General features: G+C 56.6%; 2 protein-coding genes and 2 long non-coding RNA genes across 14 annotated transcripts; 2 read left to right on the top strand and 2 right to left on the bottom strand.

Moving 5' to 3' along the window:
* Positions 1-2,207: 2,207 nt before the first annotated feature.
* On the bottom strand, positions 2,208-6,012 carry SMIM1 (small integral membrane protein 1). Of its 4 annotated transcripts, none has more exons than XM_070254188.1 (4): positions 5,888-6,012; positions 5,442-5,557; positions 3,569-3,679; positions 2,208-3,238 (listed from the first exon to the last, which is right to left on the bottom strand). In XM_070254188.1, the coding sequence occupies exons 3-4, from the start codon at positions 3,676-3,678 to the stop codon at positions 3,112-3,114; spliced, it is 237 nt and encodes a 78-aa protein (XP_070110289.1). In that variant the 5' UTR covers position 3,679; positions 5,442-5,557; positions 5,888-6,012; the 3' UTR covers positions 2,208-3,111. The 4 variants fall into 4 exon arrangements, with proteins under 4 accessions (XP_070110289.1, XP_070110280.1, XP_014593146.1 ...); XM_070254179.1 differs by having other exon boundaries at positions 3,569-3,761; XM_014737660.3 differs by having other exon boundaries at positions 3,569-3,761; positions 5,839-5,961.
* Positions 6,013-6,143: 131 nt separating this feature from the next.
* On the top strand, positions 6,144-9,185 carry LOC138921302 (uncharacterized). The gene is made up of 2 exons (XR_011433787.1): positions 6,144-6,975; positions 8,815-9,185. It is a non-coding gene; the product is annotated as an uncharacterized lncRNA (long non-coding RNA).
* CCDC27 (coiled-coil domain containing 27) lies at positions 7,046-23,517 on the bottom strand. Of its 8 annotated transcripts, none has more exons than XR_011433755.1 (12): positions 21,762-23,517; positions 21,096-21,228; positions 19,811-19,921; positions 19,054-19,205; positions 16,161-16,340; positions 14,951-15,046; positions 14,324-14,690; positions 13,872-14,002; positions 11,543-11,643; positions 11,027-11,239; positions 8,880-8,984; positions 7,046-7,293 (listed from the first exon to the last, which is right to left on the bottom strand). XR_011433755.1 is itself a non-coding variant. In XM_070254484.1 (12 exons), exons 1-12 carry the CDS (start codon positions 22,176-22,178, stop codon positions 7,168-7,170), a joined length of 2,106 nt encoding a protein of 701 aa, XP_070110585.1. In that variant the 5' UTR covers positions 22,179-23,517; the 3' UTR covers positions 7,046-7,167. The 8 variants fall into 8 exon arrangements, 5 of the variants coding, with proteins under 5 accessions (XP_070110585.1, XP_005607629.2, XP_070110592.1 ...); XM_070254484.1 differs by having other exon boundaries at positions 7,046-7,290; positions 11,566-11,643; XM_005607572.4 differs by having other exon boundaries at positions 11,566-11,643.
* Positions 22,213-23,768, top strand: LOC111772469 (uncharacterized). The gene is made up of 4 exons (XR_011433784.1): positions 22,213-22,616; positions 22,698-22,809; positions 22,964-23,102; positions 23,506-23,768. It is a non-coding gene; the product is annotated as an uncharacterized lncRNA (long non-coding RNA).
* Positions 23,769-25,725: the final 1,957 nt, after the last annotated feature.

Below are 25,725 nucleotides of genomic sequence, written 5' to 3' on the forward strand. Positions count from 1 at the left end.
CTGGCCACCCTCCCACCCCAGCCCAGATCTTGCCAGCACAGAGCAAGAGGCACTTAACTGCTGTTGCACAGGCCCCAGCCCAAGAAGCCACTGCCCTTGACCCCGAGACCCTGGGAACCAGCTTCCTGCAGCACCCTGCACCACCCCCTGGGCCCTGTTGCCCTGGAGCCCCTGGTAGATCCCATCCAGGGGCATGCGCAAAGGAGTCAAGTCACTGAGACCCACCCCTAGCAATCATCCAGTTCCTGAACTTCTATGGGAGAGGAGGCTGGCTGGGGACTCAGCAGGGTCCTGTCCCATCCTTTCCCCAACCCTCCCAGGGCTGTAAGGACTCGGCCCAGGGTATAGGGCCTGGGGAACCATGGGGCGTGAGCTGCTGCCTCCAGCCTGACCACTCCGTCTGGCTGGAGCCCGGGGGTCCCATTTCATGGAGGCAGCTGGCATGGAAGTGGTGTGCACCCTGAGGGCTCTGCCTGCAGCCTCCCCCACAGGGGCCAGGTAAGGGATGTTGGTGGAGCCCACGGGCAGGGGACACTGTATCCACCAACCAGGCTGGTGCACCAGGCTCCTGAGACCTGCTGGGCCTCAGGGTGCACGGGGCTTGACTGGCCAGATCCAGGCTGGAGCCCAGCATGGGCCTCTGCTATCCACTGCCCATGCAGTTCCCCCGACCCCAGGAGGTGTTTGTGAGGACCCACAGGCACTGCCCTGTGCTGCTGGACTGAGCTGGAGAGACTGAGGTGACTTCTCCTCTTGCCCCAAGTACTGCCCCCCTTTCATGGACTGCACCTGCTCCCTGGCCCTCCCCCCGCCCCCCCTCCCCACTGTGCTGCTGCCTTGCCCCGGCCAGCTGTATCTGACCTGTCCCTCAGCAGACCTGTTCCTGCCTGGAACTGCTTAGGGAGCGTGGCCCTGGAGCCTGCAGGGCATCTTGGAAGCCAGGGAGGCCAGAGCAGCCTGAGAGAGGGAGGAGAGGCCGGGGGCGGCCAGGACCACCTCCCTTCTGTCCTGCAGCCTTGCCTGGCGCCTGGCTGATGCTGCACCAGGTCTTGGGGGGCCCAGCCCCTGCACCTCCAGATCAGACTGCCCACCTCTTGGGGCCCACGGAGGCCATGCAGCCCAACTATGCCAGGCCAGTGGCCCCTGGCCACCTCTCCACAGCCCCCACCCCAGTGCCCATCCTGTGATGGCAGGGGGGGACTCCAGATGGGGTGCCAGGGCGATGCCACACGAGTGTGGGTCAGCTGGCACCCCTCCCTCCCCAAGTGTGGCCAAACAGGGATGGGAGGTGGGGGTCTCTTTTTGGAGGAGTTTTTTCAGCGGCTTTTCTGAGCTGATGCTTAGAGACCAGGGCTGAGTGAACCAGACGCACCGCCACTGCCTCTTAACCTGCTTCCCTAGCCCTCAGCCCCCCACCAGCCCCTGGTGAAGCACTGCTGCTGGGGGACCCCAGCCCAGGCACACCCACCAGGCACCGCTCCCAGACCCCTGCCTGGCCTCCCTCCTCGGGTCAGAGCCAGGGAGCATCTGCAGATGCTGCAGAAACTGGCTGTGCAGCTCCCCGACTTCCGCCCAGCCTAGGCAGACCTCAAGTGGGGCTGCTGTCCCCAAAGGCTAGTCCTGTGGGGTCTCTGCCTGCCCTGCCCTCCGCCAGGTTGGCCTCTGATACCAGGTCTGCAAGATGGCCTCCGATCTCAGGGCTCACAAGGACCATGACCGGCCCTGGACTCCCACTCTCAGTCCTGGGGTGAGGACCACTTTCCTAAGATGTTTCTGGCAAGGGTCTGTGAGGCCTGAGACATGAGTTTGCAGTAGATGAGGGCCGAATGCATGGCCCAGGAGGGCACCTACAGAGAACGGGGGGCCAGGAGACGGCACTGAAGACCCTCAAGGGGCCAGGAGATGGGAGTGAAGGCCCGGCAGTGGCAGGACTGACCCCAGAGTCGGCCTTGTCCGGGCTCAGGTGAGGCAGGAACAGGTCTGGCCACATCCTGGCCCTGAGGCCTGTGCCATGTTCTGGCTTCCCACCAGAGGGCCCAACCACAAGAGCGCACATTCCAAGGCCCAGGGCCTGAGGGGGGGCGGCACAGACCATTCCCACAGGCCTCTCGGCTGCTGTCCAGACACCCTCCAGCTAGCCTCCCCTCAGGTGGATACCGAGAATCATCCCTGGCTTGGAGGACCCGTGGGAGAGGCCGTCATCCATCTTTCTTTCAGCAGACGTTTAATGACGGCGCAGGCCATGTGCACAGCACAGGTGGAGGAACCAAGCCTTCCCGCCGGGCCCACCCCAGTGAGGTGGACAGCCCAGGGAGAACCACGCCCACTGTACTGGAGGGGAGACACAGTGATGGGCCGAGGCCCATCTCCCCACTCTGCGCAGGAAATGACTTCCAGGACGGGGTCTCGGGCCCTCGGAGGGTGGACAGAGGGACACAGCCCTGCTCAGAGCCATCCTTGCACAGCTGGAGTCAGAAGAGCCCAGAGAAGGCAGGGGCACGCCCAGGGCCATACAGCTTCACACAGGACCCATCCAGGGAAGATGCCACCCTGAGGCCACCAGGCCTGGGCCCATTGTGGGGGCCTGTGACTACTGAGCACACTGGTGTCCGCATGTGCCTGGGGCCAATACCTGTGCCCTGTGAGCTGTGTCTGCCCCTGAGGTCTGTGCGTGGAGCAGGCTATGTATAGGAATAGGGCTGTGTATAGGAGGTTCTGTGTATATGGAAGGGAGTCTGTGTATGGGGGGATCTGTGTATATGGGGGAGTCTGTATATATGGGGGCACTGTATTTAGGAGGTTCTGTGTATATGGGGATCCGTGTGTACGAGTTGGTCTGTGTATATGGAGGAGGGTCTGTGTATTTGGGGGGGGGTGCGTATATACAAGGGATGCTGTGTATATAAGAGGGCTGTGTATATGGGGATCTGTGTGTACCAGTGGGGCCATGTATATGGAGGAGGGTCCGTGTACACAGGGGAGGCTTTGTATAGGAAGGTTTGTATATATAGGGATACGTGTATACAGAGGGGTTTCTCGTATATAGCAGTGTCCCTCTCGTGCCCCTGAGTGTGCGCGTGTGGCCACCCCAAGGGTGCGTGCTGGGCACCGCTATTTGCACTTGTGCATGTAGTAGCCGGTGAGGTAGCCCAGGATGAAGACAGCCCAGAAGAGGGTCACTCCGCCCAGCACCTTCAGGGAGATGCCCAGCTTGCCCGAGCACAGCTTCCGGGAGATCCTAGGGTGAGAATCATGGGCACATGAACCTAGACGGGCCCGAGTGGACTGCAGGGTGCTGGCTGGGGGAGGAGGGGGCCTGGGGCAGGGGGCGCCCCAGGAGGGCAGCCTGGGCACTCTGCTGGACCTGGGTGACAGGAGGGAGGTGAGCGGGGAAAGACGGAGGCGTAGGGCCCAGGGCTGCGACTGCGGGTGAGCACCCAGCAGCGTGGAGCGGAGGGGAGGCTGGAGGGGGGAGGCTGGAGGAAGGACACGGAGGAGGGACTCAGAGGAGGTGGAGGGTGGGACCGGCCTGTGGGACCACGTGGGGCTGCTCCTCCCGGACCCTCACCTCGCATAGCCCGAGGCCTCCTCTGTGCTGGACACAGGGGCCACGCTGACTTCATCTCGGCTGCTGTTGTTCCACCGGCTGTACTGGACGCTGCTGTCCTGGGGCTGCATGCTGAGGGCGGCAGAGGGCCGGGGAGGCCTTTGAGGGCGGGGAAACCGAGGCAGGCGTGCGTTCCTTCAGGGCTCTGACTTCACTGTAAAGCAGGCCGGGTGAGGGCAGTGCGGCCTCCCTGCGGGGCTACTTTGAGGGCGAGGAGGGGCTGCCTGGGGGCGGGGCTGACCTCTTTACCGCAGCCCCTCATCTGGCTTCTAAGGTAGCCAGGACACAGTGGTCAAGCCCCTTGCCCAGGGTCACAGGGGAGGAGGCAAAGCAGGAATTCCAACCCAGGGAGGCTGAAGTCCGCCAAGCCCTGCCTCAGGAATGTGAGCGGCTGATTTCCACGCGGCCCACTCCCTGGGGGCCTCCCAGCACAGCTGCTGCCACCCTGGAGGCAGCACTCGTGGGTCCTTGCTGGGCCCGCCAGCCAGCCTGATAACTGCCTTCCTCTCCTCCCCATTCCTGACAGATAAGGCCCCAGAGCCGCTCCCTGGAGACTGGGAAGACAGGGATGAGGCGGGGTGGCAGGCCTGGGGGCGGCGGCTGGTACGGCCCGTCCGGTGGGGGGAGGAGGCCTGGCGGCCTGGGCAGTGGCAGCATCTGTGGCCTCTGGCCTGTCCGAATTGCAGCCCCTCCCCCACCTGCCACTGTGGGAGGACCCGGGGCTTGGGGGTCACCCTGGTGTGCTGGGGGTTCAGAGGCCAGGGAGGTCCCTTACTTTCAGGGGCTGAGACTTTGCTCAGCCCCCAGCAGCCTGGGAACCTCTGCCCTTTCTCCCAGGTAATCTTGGACCCAGGCCGAAGGCACAGCGGGCCACTTAAGTCAAGCAGCCAATCCAGAAACTCACAAACCTGGTGGTTCTCCACCCCCTGCCCTGCTTCTGAGTTCGGCCTGCCCCCAATCCCAGGCCAGCAGGGAGCAAGGAGGGGAGCCTGTCTCCGAGCCACAGAGCCTGTCTCCGGGTGGGAGCCCTGGCTCGGCGGTGGCCACTCAGGCCATTCTCAGGCCCAAGGGGGACCAAGCGTTTGCTGAGTGTGGGTTCTGCATTCCCAGGGTGTGTTCGGGAGCGGGGCTATGGGCCGGCTCTGCTAGCTGCCTGCCTACGTCTACCGCCTCCCTCTGGAGGCCAGAATCCCCATCTTGTTCCAGGCAGCAATGTGCTAGCCCCAAGTGATAGCTAAGACAAGCTTAACACCCTGGTCTCCGCTTTCCCAGATGTGGGCAGTGCTGGGGTGCCGCAGGCGGCAAGGGGAGCTTTTGCTTTCACGAAGGAAACAGCAGCCACCTCCTTCCTCGTGCTTTGATGTGATGGCTGGAGCAGCAGCAGCCACCTTCCATTCCATATATCCTGCAACACCAGCCCCGATGATGCAGAGTCTCCCAATTCACACCAACTGCCCAGCTTCTTGCTATGAGGAGAGTCAACCCCAACCTACTCAAGCCTACAGCGGGGTCCTGCCACGACCCGCAGAATGCATTCCTGACTGATGCAGACCGTGGTTCTCAAAGTCGTCCTGGTTGGACAAAGTCACCAAAGCCGGTGAGGTGCTGGAGCTAGGCTCTGGAGGACTTCACTCACTCGCTCAGGAAGTGTGTGTCCAACCCCCACACAACGGCACACCGTGTCACAGAAGCCCGGGGCTGTGTTGCCAGCCAGGGGCACCTGCCAAGCCCTGGGAGCCTCAGGGGGTACAGCGGCCTCTGGAGGGTGAGAACTGGTTCCCCATACCTTAGACCCCTTTGACCCCAAAACCCCTCCAAGGAGCCCATAACTTACAAAGGTGGGGTCCTGGCGTCCTCTGGAGCCCCGGAAGACGGCCAGAGCCTGGTAAGTGGATCTCACCTCCTCCCAGCCCAAGGGTCGGGGTCTGAGGTGCAGCCGGTGCCCCCCACCTTAAAAAAAATAGAAAATAAAGAAAAGCCAAAGAGAAGCAGCCTGATAGGGGCCGCTGGGAAGGGAAAGGGCCCTGGGGCGTCCTCAGGCGGTCAGCAGAAGCTAGGGGCCAGTTCGGACCTCTGGCCGCCCCTCCTAGGGTTGGCCCCGGGGCTCGGTGGGCCGCGGACAGCCCCTCCTCCCCGCCCCCCACCCCGGTAGTTTCACTCTCCCAGGCCGGCCGCTCGCAGGCCAGGGGCGCCGCCGCCTCCGAGGCCGGGGGCTGCGCAGCCAGACCCACCTCCTCCTCGTGGCCGCACCAGGAAGCTGCACCCGGCCCCGCGTCTCACCTGGCGCCTGCGGCCCGGGCCGCCCCGCGTGCGGCAGTAGTGTCCCGGCCCGGGCAGGGTGGGCGGGCCTGGGCAGTGGGTGGGTGGTGCCTGCGCGGGGGCCGGGCCGAGGTGGGCGGGGCCCGAGGTGGGGCCTGGGGAGAGGCGGGGCCAGGCCGGGGGAGATGGGGCTGGCGGGGAGAGACGCCTGGCCGCGAGGGGGCCGAGCTGAGGGGCGGGGGCGGGGCGGGGGCGGGGCCTTGGGCGGGGCCGGGGTGGAGCGAGCTGGGGAGCTGACCGCGCCGCGGAGGAGGTGCTTGCTGCCGGGGCGAGAGGGCTAGGGGCCGCAGGGGCTAGGGGCCGCAACAAGAGGCGCCTCCCAAGGCCCGGCCGCGGCCAGGATCTCCCCGGCCCTCCCCACTGCTGCAGCCCTGCGCTGGCGCCCGGTCCTCCCCCCAGACCCAGCTGACTCGGCTCGAAGGCAGAAGCGGAGCTCCGAGAGCCTCCGGCCGTCTGGGTTTGAACAGAGACGAGGCGGCTCCCCTTGGGCGCCCCGGGGCCTGCGCGGGGCTCGGCGCGCCCTGTTCGGAGCCCCGGCTGGGGTTGTCCTTGCGCTCGCTACCAGGGGCCAGAGGCCGGGGCGGGGCGGCTACGCGCAGGGTCCGCGCTCAGCAAGCAGGTGCTGCGTGAATGGGAGGATGCGTGGACGGCGGCGTGGAGAGCAGAGAGAAGATGCCGTGACCGACGCCTTCTTTCCGCACGTGGTTATATGCCTGAAGCCTGCTGTGCGCTGGAGACAGACATCGGTGGCCAACACAGACAAACCTGCCCTCCCGGTGCTCTCATTCCAGCAGCGGGGGTGGGAGCGGAGGTGCCCCACCTCCACCCACCTTCTTCCACAGCTAGGGGAGCCCCCATGGCAGGGCGCCCTCAGAGGTGTGTGCAGCTGGCAGAAGGAAAGGACAGATGCGGGGTCTGATCTGAACTGCCGTGAACAGGAGCCCAGGCTCAGGCCTCCTAAACCTGGGACCACCGGAAGGACCCTGCTCAGTGTGGGGTCTCCTCAGGAAGGAGCCAGGGGTGCGGGCTGCTGTGCTGACCCCCAAGGAGTGAGTATTGGAATCAGGGGTGTCGATATAGCCCGAGCCCCCTCTGAGTCCCAGGAAGGAAAAGGTGAGACCGTGGCCAACAGCAAGGTTTACTCCGGAATCAGCGCGCAGAGGCGGGGCCGCAGGGCGCAGGGACGCTTCCCCAGCGGGTCCTGCCTCCGCGGCCGGCCAGACCTGGGGGTGGGGCGGGGCCTACTTGGCGGCCGGCTTCTTGGGTTTGCCCACCGAGGATAAGATTTCCAGCTGCTGCAGGGGAGGAACTTTGACCCCTTTCATTTTCAACTGATTGTAGTAGTCGGTTCTCTCCGAGATGATCTTCTGGAAGAGAAATGCAGCCAGGGCGGCGGTCCATGCTGGCTGCCGGGGACCCCACCCGTCCTCCCCCGAGGGGCCACTGCAGCGGTGGTGTGCTACTGGGGAACATTTACAACCGCTCTCCAGGGGTAAAAAGAAAAAGCTCTGGTTTGGAGCATTTGCCATTTCTGTGCTGAAAACACTCCCACCACGGGCTGGTCCAGCCACAGACGTGAAGCTGCGGAACTCCCAGCTGGGGAGAGATGCCCACGGGGGCTCCGGGTGGGCTCACTCCTGAAGCTGGTGCTAAAATCACTTTAGTCCTCTGAGAATTGCAAGGAGCCTAGACTCGGAGACCTCAGAGCCCTTCAAGTCTGTCCCTCAAGTCCTTTCTGTCCTGCACACAGGGAGGCTGTCCCATTTCCTCCCTCCCTCCTCCTCTCTGGCCCATTGCTGTTTTGTGTCAGGCGTCAGCAAAGGAAAGGGGATCTTTCCTGGCTACTAGGTGGTGCTGAGGACTCCTTGCATCCCTCCCTCCATCCCTCCCCATCTTCCTCCCATCCCCCCTCCCTCCTTACCTTCTGCCTCCCTCTCTCCCTCTCTCTCTCCCTCCCATCCTCTCTCTCCGGCCATCCTCTCTCGCCCACTCCTCCGCCAAACAGTGTTAGCTAGGGGCAGAGACCTCTCCGCAGGTCCCCATGCAGGTGTCCTCTCCCCTGAGGACCACTGCCCTACAGGAGCACTCTTGACCAGGGCCTGCCCCACTTCACAGAGGAAAGGAGCCAGGCCAAGGGAAACATGGGTGACGGAAGGTCATGGACACCTGCTGGGGTCGAAGGGTTGTGCTGTCAGGGAGACTTGGGGCTTGACGACAGAGCAGCCCCTGGTGAGAAGCCTGCGTGGCCCCCACAGAGCACCTGTCAGTGGGGGGCTCTTCCCCCAGAGCTCCGGACCCCACCATGCCTGCTCTCTCCCATGTGCAGGGGGAAGCTCTAGGGCTCAGCCAAGTCGAGGGAACCTGCCCACAGCTTCTCCGCCAAGGGAGGCAGACAACAGCTCACCCCTGCTGGCCCCAAAGCCTGCACTATTTCTCCTACACCACCCTGTCCCTCTGAGGCCTCTGCTTGGGGTCAGCGAGGAGCTGGCAGGGGCTGAGGCTGGGGAGAGAGCTCCTTGCCAGGGTCCTGGCTCAGCAGATGACAATTCCAGTGGAGGCCATGCCAAGGTGCTAAGAAGCATGGCCAAGAAGGCTGAGCTGGGCAGAGCCTGGGGAGGGCTCCTGTGGCAGGAGACTCTCCAGGACCCCAGCAGCCTGGCCCTCTCCCCACTGCACCCCAGACGGCTTGCTGCTGCCGCCGGTCACGGAATGCCGAGAGCACCCCAGCCTCGCCAGCTGCCTGACATCACCACCCCTGCGGGAGATCTGGTCTCTGCCTGAGCAGAAAGAAAGGATGACCCCAGGGTCACAGTGAACGAGGGTGAGCCAGGGTGAGAATGGGGGTCCCCAGCATCCAATCCAGGCCTGTCCCTTTGGCCCCATTGCAGATCGGCGAGCTCTGGCCTGGAGATGTGGCCCCAGAGATGAGGCGGCGGCCAAGCACTGGATGTACCTGTAGGACTTCCAGGATGTCATTGTCAGAGATCTCGGTGGCCAAGGACTTGATGCCTGAGGTGCTGAAGGTGGCCTGGATGATCTTGTTTCTCAGTCTTTCAAGCTGCCAGCAAAGGGAGGATAAGGAAGGCGTGAGCCACGCCCACTGCCCCGTGTAAGGTTTACAGGAGGTAGCCGAATGCTCGCTTTTTGGGCTTTAGGAACTGCGAACTGAGGGTGGGAGAGGTCAGCGTGGTCAGCCTGAGAGCTAGACGGTGCCCCATCAAAGCCACCCAGCGTGGCCTGAACCAAAGATTTTCTACCATACTAACTCGTCTTAATTGAAAAAGTAAAACCCGCACATGGTTAGAAAAAAAAAAACACAAAAGCTCCCAACGACCCCCAGGAGCTTCGGGCACCATCTCCTCCCGACACCGGGGGAGGGGGGCTCTCCAGGACACAGTGGCATGTCCTGCAGGCTCAGTCAGCCCCTCGCTTTGGGATTCAATGAAACGCTTGGCGGCCCCTCCCTATCGGGACCGGGAGACACTTCAAGCTGTGCGTTTAACCAGGTGTTAACCAGGATGGACCGCTGAGGCTGTCTAGTCTCTTGCTGTCATCAGCATCCTTGTGCATGTGCACGGCCCCAGCCCGCCTCCCCAGAGGTGAGCTGATCATGCCCCCAGTGACTTCAGAATAAACCCCTCCAATCTGTACCCAAGAAGCCCTCAGACAGGGTCCCCCAACTTATGGCAACCAGCTCAGCACCATCTCCTGGATCCTGAGTGTCCAGAAGCCCTGGAGATGCAGAAATGCTGAGTGAGAGCCAGGCTAGGAGACTCGGCATTGTCTAAAAGGGTTGTGAGCATGTCTGCTTTGCCTCTGGGACAGGATTCAAGCAACAGCGGGGATATTAAAGGCCCCGGACTGCAAATGTGGGGAGGGGCTTCCTTTCCTTCTGTCTTCTATGTATCGATGCCAGCTCTGTGCCAGGCACCGTGCTAGGTGTGGGGGTTACCGAGGGAATGGGGGGTGCTCTCTCTGTGCCAGAAGTGACTTCCGCTGCCTAAGGGGTGGCGGTCACCTGGGTGTCCAGCCACAGTGCCCCGTGCACAGGCCTGTCTCAGGCACCACTCATCACTCATGGCGTTCCTTCCCACTGACCCCAGACTTAGCCTCAGAATCTTTCTCAACACAGCATTCTAGGCTCTACCAAACCAACGTGAGTTGGCACAGGAAATGAAATCTAGACACCATCAGCCATCTGATGCTCCAGCTGGGACTACTGCTGGATGGGAAACACGGTCTCATAAAAGATAACAGGTGTGTGGGGGGGCCCTCAGTGATGCTGCCTGAGCCAGTTGGCAGGAGGCCAGCCCCAAACAGGCAGGAGAACACAGCTGGCTCAGAGCTGGTGCTCCTGGAGGGTGGGGAAAATGCTTCAAAAGCCTACTTGTGTGGGAGGGACCTTTCACTTGGCTGGTTTGGTGACTTGAGTCAGGTCAGCTCCTCACTGGTTTCCCTTTTCGGCCTGGTTCCTCCTAAGCAGGGTGTACCCGGCCTCCCACTGTGCTTTTGCTCACGTCTGGCTGGGGGCTCTGAGGGGTCCTTCTCTTCAAACCCCACCTCTAGGCAGCTCTGGGGTCTCGGGGGGAATATTTGTCCTCTCCTGCTGCAGCCTCCTCCTCTGTAGGGTGAGATACTGAGGACATCTGGCTTTGTTAACAGGGTCACATGACTCATATAAAATGCTCAGACACTGCCTGCCCCATGGCACGCACTCGATAAGTTACAGATTATTACTATGTCCCTCCCACTGGGGGCCCTTCTCCTTCCTGGCTGGCTGTCCACATCCTTGTGGCCCTTCACAGCACAACCCAAGACGCTCTCCACAAACGGGGTCATCAAGGCCACCTTCGCCCACCTGGCTGCCTCCTGCCTCGACGGCTGAGTAAAGTGTCTGTGCCCCATCGCACCCCTGCCCCCTCCTCCACCACCATTTTTGGAGCATTGACTCCGTGCCAGGGGCTGGGATGCAGGGGACTGAGTCAGAGCGCCTGGCCACTCAGAGCATGGTCCGCCCCCTGTCAGCCACCCACAAGGTCCTGATGCTCTGCGCTGCCTGCTGCTGGACCAGGACCCTCAGGAGGAGGGAGCCGGGCCTACCCTGGAGTGGGCGATCTCCAGGGCCATGAGGGCCCGCTGCTCTGCCTGTTGGACCATCTCATTCTTGTTCTGCATCTCCTCCTGCAGCTGCTTCCATCTCTGCAGGTGCTTCTGGTTCAGGTCCACCTGGGCCTGCAGCTGGCTGACCTTGGCGTCACACTCCAAGATGGTCTGCTCTCGCTTGGTGAGTTCACTCTCCAGCTCCGACACTTTCTAGGGGCCGGGGGCCGGGGGGAGACAGCCATGGGGGACAGAGGAGTCGGCCGATCTGGCCCAAAATGATTACACCTGTTCCCATCCCTGTTTCCCCCAAAAGCCACCAACTCTCACTGAGTTCCTCAGGTCAAATCCGGATCCAGCAATGGGAGGAGCCGCTGTGTGCATCTGCGCTCCTGAGGAGTGTTGAATGGGGTGCTGCCCACGAGTGGGCGCCAACTCAGCTGTGAAGGGATTGCCCAGCTTCATCTTCCCCCATCACTGCATCAAGACTTACAGCAAGAACAGTGACCTGCTGACCTTTTAATCCCTGCAGTGGTCACCTGTCGGAGAAGACGGTTGTCCTTCTCAATGAGCCCCATCATCTCTGTGTGCTTCTTGTCTTCTCGGAGGTTGGAGAACTGGAAGGCAGAGAGGAGGGGCGGGCTCAGGGGCTCCGCGGCGAGGTAGCAGGTTGAACACTCATGTCTACCTTTCAACCCCATGAACCTCAGTAAGACGAAAGCAGGGAGCTTTCTGTCAAGGAGGGGAGAAGAGGAGAAGGAATGCCAGAGATGCTGGGGGAGTTGGGGAGCAGACCCGGGAAAGCTGAATCCTGAGCCGGCAGCAGGGACAGCTGAAGACAAGCCGGATTCACACTCAGTCCCCAGAGTCTCAGAAATTGGTGGTGCCGGCTCTCCTGGACGTGGAGGCTCAAATGGGGAGAATCGGTGCGACATTGTTTCAGAAACTAACGGCCGCAGACTGCCTCCAACCCTCAGTAGACGGGTACCCACCCCTCCCTACCTGGCGGGAGACCGGATGTTGGGGGGGTGGGGGCGGGGCGGGGGGGTGGGGGGGGGGATCCCAGACGCCAGGTGGAGTGTGGGTGCTGAACGCGCAGACTCCAGCCTTCGTCCCCACTTGGCTCCCAGAATACAGGCAGCCAGGCCTTTACATTCCAGGCAAGAAATTCATGCAGTTTTCCCAGATCCCAGGGGAAGCTAACCAAACCAAGAGGAAAGACCTAAGAAAACCAGCACTGAACTCTCCGTTTAAACGCCCAAGCACACGCCTCTGCCACGAAGCACAACGTTGTCACCGCGCTCGGAGGGGCCAGCCAGCTCTGACGCTGGAACAGAGTTCTCCCATGGGTGACAGGGACCAAAAACACACTTACAAAAGGATCTTGTAAGAGATAGAAGTGGTGCAAGAAGTTAAAACAACTACTCTCATTAACGCTTTCATCCAAGTAAAAGAAGATATCGCAACTGAGGGGGAAAAAAAGAGCACGCCTCAAAAAGGGAGAGAAAGGACCGTTCAGAGAACAGAAGAGAGGTCTCGAGAATTGTGAGTGTTGGAACAAAATTAAAACTCAGGCAGAGGGCTGTTGGCAAAGTCAAGGAAATCTCCTAAAAAGAAGAGGAAATGAAAAACAATATAAACAAAGAAAAATTCCAGAACTGAAGGGCCCAAGTCTCCAGTTGGCCACTGCGAGCCAGGACAATGAAAAGAGACGCTCAATAAGGCGCAACTTGGTGGGATTTCAGAACACTTGGGACAAAGGTAGGATCTTACAACTTTCTAGAGAGGAACCAGCCAACACCAAGAACCACGTTGTAAGGAAGCACAAGCATGAGGGAGACCGTGGGCTTCCCGCCAGCAACCCCGGGAGCTAGGAGATGATGGAGCAAGGCCTTCACAGTTCTGAGGGAAAGTGCTTTCCAAACTGGAATTCTGGATCCAGCCAAGTTCTATTCCTGTGTGGAACAAGGACATCTGCAGACCTATGGTGTCCCTCAAAATTTACGCCCACTCATCTCTTCTCAAAAAGCCACCGAAGGATGTGCTCCAAAGAAGATAAGGGAGCAGATCAAGAAAGAGAAAGATGTGGGGTGCAGCAGTTTTAAAATGTGGTTTACGAATCTTAATACCGTTTCACAAAACGGGTTTCAGTTCATGCGTGTGCTACTGGTAAGTGTCCTAATGCTGTAAATGCAACGTCAACCCACTGACACCGTGAGAGAATGGGATTGGGGGTAGATTTCCTGTGTGGGGGAGCCAGAGGAGGAAAGAGGGAAGCGTCAGATAAGGCTAAGATGGAGAAAAATCTAGAATGGGCATTATAGACGTGCTATCTAGAGACATGGAGAGCAGTTCTTAAAGAACCAGCTAGAAGAGTTGAAAGTGGCTGCCTTGGGGGAGGGAGATGGGTGGACACCCCTGTTTCACATAACAAGCCCTGTGGAACCATTTGATTCTTTAAGCTATGTGAACGAATAACTTCGATAAAAGTAGAAACTAAAAGCTTCACAAGGAGTGGGCTCAGCAGAGGGGCCACCTCTCTAAGCATGGTGGGGATCTCACCCCTGGGACGCAGGGGCCAGGAGATGCTCGAGAAGTGGCCAGGAGCCAAGTGGCCCAGGAGACAGGACCACCCTTTGGACCAGAGGGCAATGCCAGGCTGTGGCGGGGCGTGATGCGAAGCCCAGCTCTGCCACTATCAGCGGTGTGACCCTGGGCAAATCACTCAGCTCCCTAAGTTCAACATCTCCATCAGTGGGATGGGATGGATGGCGCCCCCTCTCCAAGCTGCTGGGAGGGCCAGTGAAGGGATGCGGTGCTTGCAGAGTGACTGAGGACACCGCACCTTGTCTGACATGGCCTGTAACTGACGCTTCCGCTCTCGCAGCTCCTTCTCCAGCATCTCGTTTTCCGTGTTGATCTTTTGCAGCTGGGATTCTTGGAAATCCACTTGTCGTTGCAAAGATGTGATGACCCCTGAGTGAGCAGTGGGAGAGAGGAGAGGCGGGAGCCAGAGGTGATGATGAGACGAGGAAGAGAGGGGCTGGGGTCACCACGTCAGCTCCAAGGGGCCCTGCGACCCCAGGCTGAGGGTTGCTGACTCCTACCCAGGCGTCCAGCACCAGGCACCCCCTCCTTCAGTTTCCCAGGGTGCCTTCCTTTGGGTGCCTCCCAGCTAAGCAGGACAGGGTGGACCCTTGACCGTTCTGCCCACCGGACAAAGCTGGCAGTGCCTGGGCATCCCAGCTGCTAAGCCCGGGCCCGCTGGTTCTGCCTTGGTGTCCTCCAGCATCGTACCTATTGCGAGGGAGTATCTGGTCTTGGTGATCTCCAGCTCGAACTGGAACTCCTGGATCACCTGCTCATACTCCTCCAGCTGCGCCATCAGCTCCTGCTCAAACACCTCGTCCAGGGACCAAGTCCTCTTCCTGCCGAGGTTGGCGTCGGCGTCCTCCTCCTCCTGCACCTCCTTCTCCTCTTCCAATTCCACTTCCTCCTCCTCCTCCTGACCTCTCTCCTCTTGTGCAGACCCCGTCCCGCCCTCACGGTCCTGTGCTCCCTTGTCCGCTGCCCTCTCGGCCTCCCCTTCCAGGCTCTCTTCCTCCTCAACACCGCCTGCCTCCAGGTCCTTGCCTCTGTCGCTCACGGCATACTCCTCTTGCATCTGAGAGAGGGATGGGTGCTGGGCAGGGGCACTGTGCCGCCACCCCGCCGCAGACACGCGAGCCGCATAGTCTCCCCAGGTTCGGGGCCTGGGGTTGCTTTCCTGGCATCTGCCCCGCCACCCCTCTCCTGTTCCCCAGAGGGCAGCTGAGGGCCTACACCTGGGGGAAGGCCACCAGGTTAGGGCTGCAGGTGGGATAATGTGGCCTGGGCATCACCTGGGCCCCAAGCTGCTCGTCCAGCCTCCGGGCCCGCCCACACCTGCCTCAAGCAGTGCTGCTCCTCCTCATCTCTGAAGAACGATTTCAGGATGCTCAGCCTCCCCACCGCCTTTGGTGCAGACTCTGAGGACCGCTCCTGCGAGATGCCCGCATGAGCCTCAGGGTTTCAGACTGCTCCCTCAGCTCCCCCAGGTGATGTGCTGCCGAGACCCTTCCTCCTGGAAGGGGGACGGCAGCCTCTCTGCCCGCCGTGCTTGTGCCAAGGGTGCTGTGTCAGTGTGGTGAGGGGGCAGTGGCCTGCAGATGGCAGCCCTGGGGGGCCGTACGACTCCTGGCTCCCCAGAATGGCCCCGGTGAGTGGCCTTCCAGTAATGAACATGCTCATTTGGAAGAGTTGACGGGGGCCAGCCACAGACATGCTCACGCTGCACGTCACTGCTGTCGCCCTGCCCTCTCACGCCTATCTCACAGCTCCTGGGAGGCCGGGGAGCTGGAAATGCAGGTGATGCTTCCAGGCCTCTCCAGACTTCTGCTGCCCCCTGCCTACTGGCCCCCTACCATCGTGTCTGGGCAGCTTTCTCTGGAGGATTCTATAATGGTCTGAAGCCCCCAACCCCCACTTCATGTGTGCCCCCAGCATAAACGTGGGCTGCCTCCTCAGGGATGAAAGCAGTCAGGTGTGAGAAAGACCAGTGACTGCTTCCTGGGGCCACACAGAGCTGCTCCTGCACACTGCCAGGACCTGCCCCATCCAGGCCTCTGCCCAGCCCTGGGGGAGGACAGCACCCCCATCCCTATTTTACAAGCAAGAACACTGAGCATCCCACAGCCAGAAAGGGTCAGGCTAATCCAAGCCACCATGACTCATGGGGCCCACAGCCAGGCCAGGTCTGGGGACATCACCTGCAGGGGGCCTTCCATCCTCCAGGATTTCAGAGGAATGGGGCCCTCATCTTACAGGTAGGGAAACTGAGCCCAGAGAGTACCATAACCTGCTCCAGGGAGAAAGCAAGCCGGCAGCAAAGCACAGGGGTCTAGCTGTCCAGCTCATGGCTCTTTCTTCATATCATCCTCCTATTTACTGTCCTCTGGATTCTGGCCTGTAGCTCAAAACCCTGAGACCCAGTGGGAGCTCCTTTGAGGACCTGGCAACCCTCCAGGATGACCGGGGATTTTCCAGGTGGCCTGAGGGTCACCAGGAGGTCTGGACACTTTGGAAGCAGAGCCTGTGGCACAGGCGCTCAGCTCACCCGCATGCCCTGGTACCCTGAGGCCTCTTCGCCTTTGCTTTTGAGGAGGTATTTCAGCTGCCTCTTCAGGGCCTCCCGCTCCTCCTGGAGGGCCAAGATCTCCTCGTCTTTCTTCTGAACCTGCACCTGCAGCTCAGAGAGGCGCTGGACTTCCTCCCCCAGCGTGAACAGGCAGCGGTCCTGGGCAGAAAAACGAGGGCAGCCCCATGTGCCATAGAGCCACACAGACTCTTCCTCCTTTCTCTCCAGCCCACCCACAGGACAGCAGCTCCGGGCCCAGGAAGAGCAGACCTGCTGCCCCGGGACCCTGAAATCCTGAGCCCGAGATGTGAGCTTCTTTACTGCAGCCACATCCTGCCTACGGGCAGGTCTGAAATCCTTGCTGGGGAGATTTGTGGCAGCCTCTGCTTCAGGCCTGGGGCTCCTGGGCAGCCCTCCAGTTGTGACTGAGGATGCCAGTCTTTATGTGGCCTCACATCTAATCAGCAACACCCTCCCTCCGAGAGCCACCCCAGGGCCCTCTGCCCCTCAGCCTTCCATTCCCCAAATCTCAACACCCTAAATTCTTCCAAGTTGGAGATGCAAGATGTTTTCAGACAAACAGAAGCTGAAAGAATTTACCACCAGCAGACCTTAACTTCGAGAAATACTAGAGGGAAGGAGGGAGGTGATCCCAGACAGAATTCTGGAAGGAAAAGTAACTGGAAAGTCTTCTAAATGTTTGGAAATTACAAGATAGGCTTCCAGGTAGCCCACAAGTCAAAAAAGGAATCCAAAAGGAAATTAGAAAATATTTTAAGCTAAATAATAATGAACATTTGGACATATCAAGACTTATGGGGTATAGCTAAAGCTGTGACTAAGGGCAAATGTATAGCTTTAAAATGCACCTATTAGGGGGAAAAATGGAAAATCAATGACCTAGGTATCCATCTTAAGAATTCAGAAAAAGAACTGCACACTAAACTTAACGAACATAGAAGGAAGGGAATAATTCAGTGCAAGAATGGATGATACAGGAAGGGAGGGAGAGTAGAGGAGAAGGACGGAGCAAATGCGGCAAGATTTCAGTGTTCAGGGAATCTGAAGGGTATGTGGGAATTATTTGTACTATTAAAGTCAAAGGGGAAAGTAATCATGCAGAAACACATGCACGAGTCCCAGACCAGAAAATGCTTCCTAGGAAGGAGACCCTCATTTCTGATGGGGCTGCTGACTTTGCACACCTCGAGCTTGTTGCTGCTGGTAGCTCTCTTGCCTCCAGAGGAGAAGCACTACCTGTGACAGCTCAGATGATGGCAGAGATGCAAGAAAGAGAACCCTAAGGATACCATTTGAGCTCCTGGAGGCAGCCAAGCCTGCAGCCCTTCCCCTGGTTGGTTCACATACACGAGCTAGTAAATCCCCTCCCTGCTGTTTGGATTAATAACAGCAGTGAAAAGAACATCCTTTTATATCTATCTGTGTGACTCTAGCAACTTTTTTTTCCTCCCCAAATCCCCCCAGTATGTAGTTGTATATTGTAGTTGTGGGTCCTTCTAGTTGTAGCATGTGGGACGCTGCCTCGGTGTGGCCTGATGAGTGGTGCCGTGTCCGCACCCAGGATCTGAACCAGCAAAACCCTGGGCCGCCGAAGCAGAGCTTGCGAACTTAACCACTCAGCCATGGGGCTGGCCCCATAAATAAGTACCAGTCCCACTGTGTGACTCTATCGTCTTACATCCTCAAGCTATTTCCCAAAAGTGGAATTGCTTGGTCAAAGGGTATCAACACTTTTTAAATTGTGAAGTCTATCATAAATGTATGGGTAGCGTTTCAGGAATAAAGTGAACTGAATACTCATGGACCCGCCCCAGCAGGGCCCTGTAAGTCCCTGTCGTGTACCCACCAACTACCCGATATTTTGTGTTACTCATTTCCATAATTGTCATTAAAGCTTTACCAGCTTAAAAAAAAGAAGAAGGAGCTGATTCTAAGACTGTTAACATTGATAAACCTCTAACAAGACTGATGGAGAGAAAAAGAGAGAAGGCACAAGTTAGCCGCGTGAGGAATGATGGAGGCTCTCTAATCTCCTGCAGACTCTCCTGCAGATGCTGGAGAGGTAATACGAGACTATTATGTACACAGTTAGGCTAATAAATCTGAAAATTTACTTGAAATGGACATATTCCTAGGAAAACATAGCTTATCAAAACTGCAACAAGAGGAAAAAGGAAATCTGAATATCTTAAAAGAAATTTCTTAGTTTAAAAACCAACCCTGTAAGAAATCTCCAGGCACAGATGGCCCCGGTGATGAATTCTTCAGAATTTACCAAAGAGATAAAACTGATCTGTGCAAAGTCTTCCAGAGAATAGAAAAAGAAAAATAGGAAATGCTTCCCAACCTTTTTTGTTGTTGTTTTGAGGCCAGAATGACTCTGACACCAAAAGCAGACGAGGGAATTACAAGCCAATCTCTCACAAACATTGATGAAAACGCTAAGACCACAAGGAACTGACTCACAGGTGGATCTTTACATATCAAGCTGATTATTACTATTTTTAAGAAGATATTCTCCCAAATGGAATTACTAAGTCAAAGGTGTGTGGCTAGGTGACGGTCAGGATAACGTGTGTCGAGCTGCATACAAGTTGGCGAGATCCGTGCCAGCTTTAAGGGCCACCCGCTGGGAAGAAGATGGACAGAGGACAGAAGATTTGTCAAATGTCTGATTCACAGAAGCCAAAGGAGGGGATCTGGAGGCCAATGTAGGCCACATCTGGGGACCTGCTCGCAGGGGCGACCAGAACAAGAGCCCCCGGGGTGGGTGGGGCCTCCTCTCCAGCAGGATGCAGAGCTGGGGCAGTAGGGCCAGTATCCGTGCCCAGGGCTCCGCGCCCGGCCTTACCTTCTCGTGGATGACCGAGATGTACCAGGGTATCCGCTTTGTCGGGTGGCTCTGCTCTAGGACCGAGGTGCTGGTGACCGGGCTCAACTCTTCGCTCTTCTTCCGCAAGTAATTGAACTCGCAGGCACTCTTGCTGAAGGGGAGCAGGTGCCCTGCCAAGAAGCAGGGAGCATTCACACTCCTCCTGTGCTGAGTCACCTAGCGTCTTCCAGGATAACATCCCCCTGTCAAGACTCCCCTCAGAAACCCTTCGCTGCCCGGCTGGGCTCCTCTCTGTCTCCTGGTTCGTACCACCATCGTCCATCTGCCCATACCCAGCCCAGGGTGCATGTTGAAGACATGGAGGGAAACGTCAGCACCCCTGGAGATTCCCAGAGCCTGGGAGTCAGGGCAACAAGGTCATCCCAATGCTGCCCCATGCACAGGTGGCCCTGGACACTGCAAGGGGTTTCCTTGCATTCAGGCAAAGCAGACATGTGGGTGTGGAGTACATCTTTGGATAAACAGAAGTACATTTTTCTGTAGGAACAGTCATATTGGGTCTCCTGACTCAAGAAGCGATGCATCCCAGGGGCCTGTGTGTCAGGGACGCAGGGCCAGGCAGGCAGTCCTGGGGAGGGAGTTCCATGGGAAAGGAGCAGGTAGCAGAGGCCCCTATAGGTGCAGGCAGAGGCCGTCGGCGCTGGGTGCCGAGGAGAGGCCCCCACGGGACCCCATGGGTGCACCCGCCCTGGCGCCCAGCAGGCCCTGCCCTCACCGTCCGCCTTCACATCTGAACCCTGCTGGCTGTCGAATGAGTCATCTCTCTTCCTCCAGGTCCTGGGGCTGACACACAGTTCCTCTGGCAGAGCGACGGTCGTGGCTGAACCTGCAGGATGTTAAAATGCCGGCTGGTGACCGCTAAGGTTGCACCTCACCAGGACCTCCAGGGCAGGCACTATTCTTTCATTTCTTTTTAAACATGGGGTAGGGTTGAAGGTGACTTCTTCTCTCTGTGGATGCACGGGATTGAGCCCTGGAACTGAATCAGAACATTGTTCCGTCCTCCTACCCACTTTGGTGTGTCCACTGGAAATTGAGCAGGAGCAACTTAATCTCTGCAAATTGATGCATCCCCTCCCCTGGGAGGATGGACCCCGAGTTCCCTTCTGTCAGAACAGCTCCTCCTCAAAGTTTTGCAGAAGCCCCTTCTCCCCAAAGGGCAGACCCCATTTCCTCTAAGCTGTCGCGAATTGTACCAATGGCAGGCGCCCTGGGAGCAGTATGTTGGCACAGACCCTGCACTCAGGATGCTGTGTGGTCCCTCAGCCCTTCCTACACACCTGCCCACACAACTCATGGTCCTGGAGCATTGGCCACTCTCTGAGGCCCTGGCACTGAGAAAGGGGGAGCTTAGAGCCTAGATGGGTGGTTGGGGTCCCCACTTTTGCTCGACTGCTGGCTCCATCCATGAACAGGGCCCCAGTTGCTGGCTGCAAGCACTAAGCCTTGATTCCACCTTCCCTAAGGATAATATCATGTGTAGGGAGATGGGACCAGCCCGGGTCCTGGAGCCTAGAGGTCTGGAACAATGGCTGGCCTGACTGATGCTCCCTCGGTAACCACTGATCGCCGTGGTTGCCCTCTCTGAGCCTCATATTCTGTATCAGAACAATGTCGGGTTAGACAAAGCCATTGCTAAGGATTCTTACAGCGACTGGTTCCTAATGAGTTATCTTTGGCCTTACGGACCTCCTTCTGGAAGCTTCCAGAATCTTCAACTTCTCCCTCTTCCCTGCCCCACAACCCTACTGAATGAGACAATAGGAAAGCAAGAAGGCTGGGAGACAGATAATAGGAATAGTGACAGGGAGAAGGGTCCCTCCCTCTGCGGTCTCAGCTGCTTGTTCCAGCTCAAGCTTCCGCACAGAGGGAATTTCAGAAGCTGCAGGTGCACATCCGATCTGGCCACCCCCCGCAGGCTGCCATGTGCTGGAAGGTGGCCCAGCACAGACAGGGAGGGAGGAGGTGTGCACGTGGGGCCCCTTGTTGGTGGCTCTCACCAAAGTGAGACATGGACGTGGCCCTGGTGCTAAACTGGGGGCAGCCAGGACGCATGAGAAATGCCTTTCGTAGTTCCTCCATTCCAGACACAAAGTTGGTGTCCTCGGCACTGGCGTCTTGCCTGGATTCGCTCTGGCAGAGTGGGAAAAATGACAGTTGCTGAGAGAAGAGACCCGGGAAGCCACTCTCCTGGCAGCGGATCCTGAGGGCCTGGCCGTGGCTGCCCACTGCAGCCGTCTTCCCTTCTCCCAAAAAACTGCAAGCCACGCGGGCCCTGCTCTAGAAGCTGCCGTCAGCTCAGCCTGGACGGCGTGCATTCAGGAAGCCCCTGAGAGCTGGGGGCTGGCTCTCTAGACTCCCAGCGCATGTGAGGTGCATGACCCTGCCAACCGGGTTCTTCCTTCCTTATTTTCTCTTCTCCCCACTTCACTCCTTTTCAAGACCCCCTAAGGAAGGCTCAGGGCAACAGTGCGTCTCCTCTCCTGGGCTTCGGGTCTGCTCCATTCTTTGCACTCCTGGAATCTACCTATCCTAATCCATCACCAAAACATATTTGGAATGCTGTATGGGATGACCAGCCCGTGAGGCCTTTCGTCAAGCAGGAGAAGCAGGTCATCTCCAAGTGAGCTGCACGTGGCCGGCCACCCTCCCTCGAGACCCCATACCATCTTCCTGTAGTAGCTGCTGATGGCCTGAGCCGACTTGCTGAGGGAGCGCTGTTTCTGGCGAAGTTTCCATTCTGGGGCCTGGTAGTCCCGGCTGGCCACACTCCGGAGGACCATCAGGCCCTTCTCCATCAAGTTGGGCGCCAGACTCCGCTTCTTGGGGGTGCTGGTTCCGATAGGCAACATCGGGAGGGTGGGACAAAAGGACCAAGGGTTGCCTCCTGAATGATAACTTAGACAGACTGCTCCTATGGGCATCTCGGTCTGGAGCAGGGTGTAAGGGGAGCACGGCCCCCAGCGTGGACCTGCCCCTGACACAGGCCAGCAGGAGACCAGCTTCTGAAATTCCATGTCCTCTCGGATCCTGGGAGCAGTGTATGGCATCACAGATGTCTCCATAGAAACAGGACACGTCATTCGTGTTAATTTTCTACTGGGAGGGGCCGTGGAAGCTGTTTCCGCTACATCTCAGGATGTTACAAGCCTGGGAGATGTGGCCGAGGCATTAGCAGCCTGTTCTCCTGGGGTTTTTTTCCTCCAATCATCAGTATTTCACCTTATTCAAAATCTGACATCAGTGCCTCCGATGCGAAAATTTAACATCCTCGGTTAAAATCCACAATTCAGAAGCATTTCTTAACACCTGAAAATGTAATTCTTTTTTAAAAACAGAGTTGGTGGTGGAGAGGGGAGAGACGTCTTCTGGAGAAAAGCTTACTGTGATTTCAGTAAAACCTCACCGTCCCAGATTCTTGAACACACAGGCCTTGGGCTCGCAAAAGACATTAAGAAGTCGTGTTGGCATGGTCGCCACGTCCAGGCTACTGCCCAAAAAGGTTTTGTTTCCAGTCCATGGTAGGTCCGCTTCCTGGTGAGTCGAAATAAAGTCTTCGCCAGATGCAGTTGTCACACAAAAATTTTTATTTGCAAATAAAGGAGACCACAGGGAATGACTTCACAAAGCTGTGGCTGCTCCAGCAAAGGAAAATCGGGGACTTTATTTGGGACAGGGAATGAATATTCCAAAGAGAATACGTCACGTGTGGAGGTGGGTATAAGCCTGTGCAGGTGTAGTCTGAAATCATGCTTTCGCATACATCGCGCGTTGTGCTAATAAGGCTTAAGATCGTCCTGGGGTGGTGATTTTAGTATTACATTGAGGCACAGGTTACATTTTTACGCTTCTCTGCACGTCTGCGCAGGTGTCACTCTTGCGGTTGGGGTCTGGACCGGTTCAGGGTGGTTGGTGTTGAGATCTTCTTCCTGCAACAGCTGAAACCAGCAACTTAAGGACGTCAGAGAATGGAACACCTGCACGCTTCAGCAAGGCGAGAGCAATAGGTCAGAGCCCGCGGCTGGCAACAGTTTCTTTTTGGCCGCTTCAGGTTTCTCAAACTTCATTTTGAATTTGAGAACATTACGTTCAGTGAAAGAAGCCAGACACAAAAGGCCATATAGCGTGTGATTCCGTTTACATGAAATGTCCAGAATAGGCAAATCCCTAGAGACAGAGCACAAATTGGTGGTGCTGGGAGCAGGAGGGAGGGAGGAGTCGGGAGTGACTGCTTAATGGCTATGGGGTTTCCTTTCAGGGAGACTAAAAGGTTCTGGAACTAGATGGTGGTGATGGTTGCACAATTTTGTGAGGGTACTAAATGCCGTGGGACTAGACACTTTAAAATGATGGGGTTTACCTTAATTAAAAAAAAAAAAACAACTATAGTTTGAGCCCACCTTCTTTCAGCTCATCCTTCAGGTGGATGGAAAATGCCAGACCCTGAAGGCAGCATGTATAGCTGGGTTTTTAAGTTGCCTCGATTTCTTCCAAGGGCATCAAGGTGCCCCCCCAGCGTTGGTCCCCTCTGGATCACCCCTGGGTCTCCCACAGCTCAGCAACGGCCTCCTCATCCTGCTTGCTGTTTTCTCCTCCAACCAGTAGCTGGTCTGGACCAGCTCCGAGGTTCGAAGGAATTTGAAGCATTGTTTTGAATTAAAGTCTTAAGCCTATTTCAGTGTCACGTGCCATTGCTTTTTCTCCAGTCCACTCGAGGGACATTTCAGTCACGAAGTTCTCAGTCCTTCTGCATTCATGGAAGGTCGAACCTGCCATCTCGGTTTCTACTCCTGACTGTGAGCTTGAGTCTAAAAGGAAAGTGTCCGTCTGGACTCGGAGGCTCTGAGAGCGGGCAGGGGCCTGTGTGCGGGGCTGGAGGGACCTGGGGGAACAAACGCGTGAACGAGAACGAGAGAGGGAACACGGCAAAGATTTTGGTGCCTACCCCATGTTAATAGAGATAAAGACAGTACAAGGGTAATCCTGAATCATAAAATAAATGTAAGGAAATCCAGTATTGATCATTCCCATGACGGCTATATTAACGCTTTCTCTGAATCTGCTAAATTCTTCCCTCTTTTATTTTTCATCTGCTTTGGTGTCTCTGTGGCACTGGTGCCCAACTCTGTCTGGGTTAGAGGCAGCCTGCAGTTCCACCCAGCTCCGTTTGTCTATGTTGGGTATAGTTTTTACAAATAGCATCTAGGTAAAGGTGACTGAAGGTGTTGTTCAGATCCTCTGTGTCTTTACTGATTTCCCCATCATTTGCTGAGAGAGGGGTATTGAAATCTTCCAGCTATGGTGTGAAAACTGTCTTTAATTCTGTAAATTTTGCTTTATGTATTTTGGAGCTGTGTTATTAGGCAAATATACATTTAAGATCGCCGTGTCTCCCTCGTGAGTCAATTCTTTTCTCTTTGTGTAAAGTCTCTATCGTTTATGATATTTCTGGCCTTGAAGTCTATTTTATCTGACATCAATATAGTCGCTTCTACCTTCTTATGCTTACCGTCTCATGGCATACTTTTTCCATCCATTCGTCTTCGACCCCGTTTGTCTTTATGTTTAAAGCCCGTCTCTCACAGACGGTGTATGGTTGGATCCTGTCTGCTTCTTCACTCTGATCATCTCTGTTAATTGGAGTGCTCAGTCCATTAATATTTAATGTAATTATTGATGTGGTTAGATTAGGTCTACCGTTTTATTATTTGTTTTCTCTTTGCCCACATCTTTCTTGTTCTCTGCATCCCTCTCCTTATTTTGGGGGGTTTGTTGTTTACTTTATAGACTTGCATCTGAATTCATCTATTGGACTTTTCGATATATCTCTTGGCATTATATCTTAGAGGTTGCTCTAGATGTCACAATATGCACCCTCAACTTTTCGCAGTCTAGCAGAGTTAATGTTGCACCATTTTATGTAACATACAGAAATCTTGGGACCAACCGGGTCCTTAACCCCCCACCATATTTTATGCTGTAGTTGTCATAAATATTACATTACCTACATTGTAAGTCCTATGAGACAGTGTAATACATTTTACTTTTGACAGTATTTCAAAGAAATTGAGAGGAGAGATAGTCTTTTGTATTTACACGTATATTTCCCTTCAGCCTGAAAAACTCCACTGAGCATTTCTTGTGATGCAGGTCTGGTGGCAGCACAGTCTCTTAGTTTTCCTTCATCTAGACATTCTTGAAGGATACTTTTATGAATACAGAGTTCTGGGTTAGCAACTTTGTTTTTGTCTCAGCACTGTGAAGATGTCCCACCGGATTCTGGCCTCTCTGATTTCTGATGAGAAGTCTGTAGTCATTTTCATCCTCGTTCCTTGTACATAACGTTTAATTTTCCTCTTAGTGGATTTCAAGATTTTTGTCTTCATCTTTCAGCAGTTTGACTCTGATGTGCCTAGGGGTGATTTTCTTTGCATTTATCCTGTTTGGGCTTCATTAACTTCTTAAATCTACAATTGAATGACTTCCACCAAATTGAGAAGTTTTTAGCCATTATTTCTTCTAATAATTTTCCAGCACTGTTCTCTGTTCTCCTTTGGGAAGTCCAATTACCCATATATTAGGCCTTTTAATATTGCCCTACAAGTCCCTGAGGTTCTGTTCTTTTTTTTT

The sequence above is a fragment of the Equus caballus genome, chromosome 2 (assembly GCF_041296265.1).
Source record: "Equus caballus isolate H_3958 breed thoroughbred chromosome 2, TB-T2T, whole genome shotgun sequence".
NCBI classification, from domain to species: domain Eukaryota; kingdom Metazoa; phylum Chordata; class Mammalia; order Perissodactyla; family Equidae; genus Equus; species Equus caballus.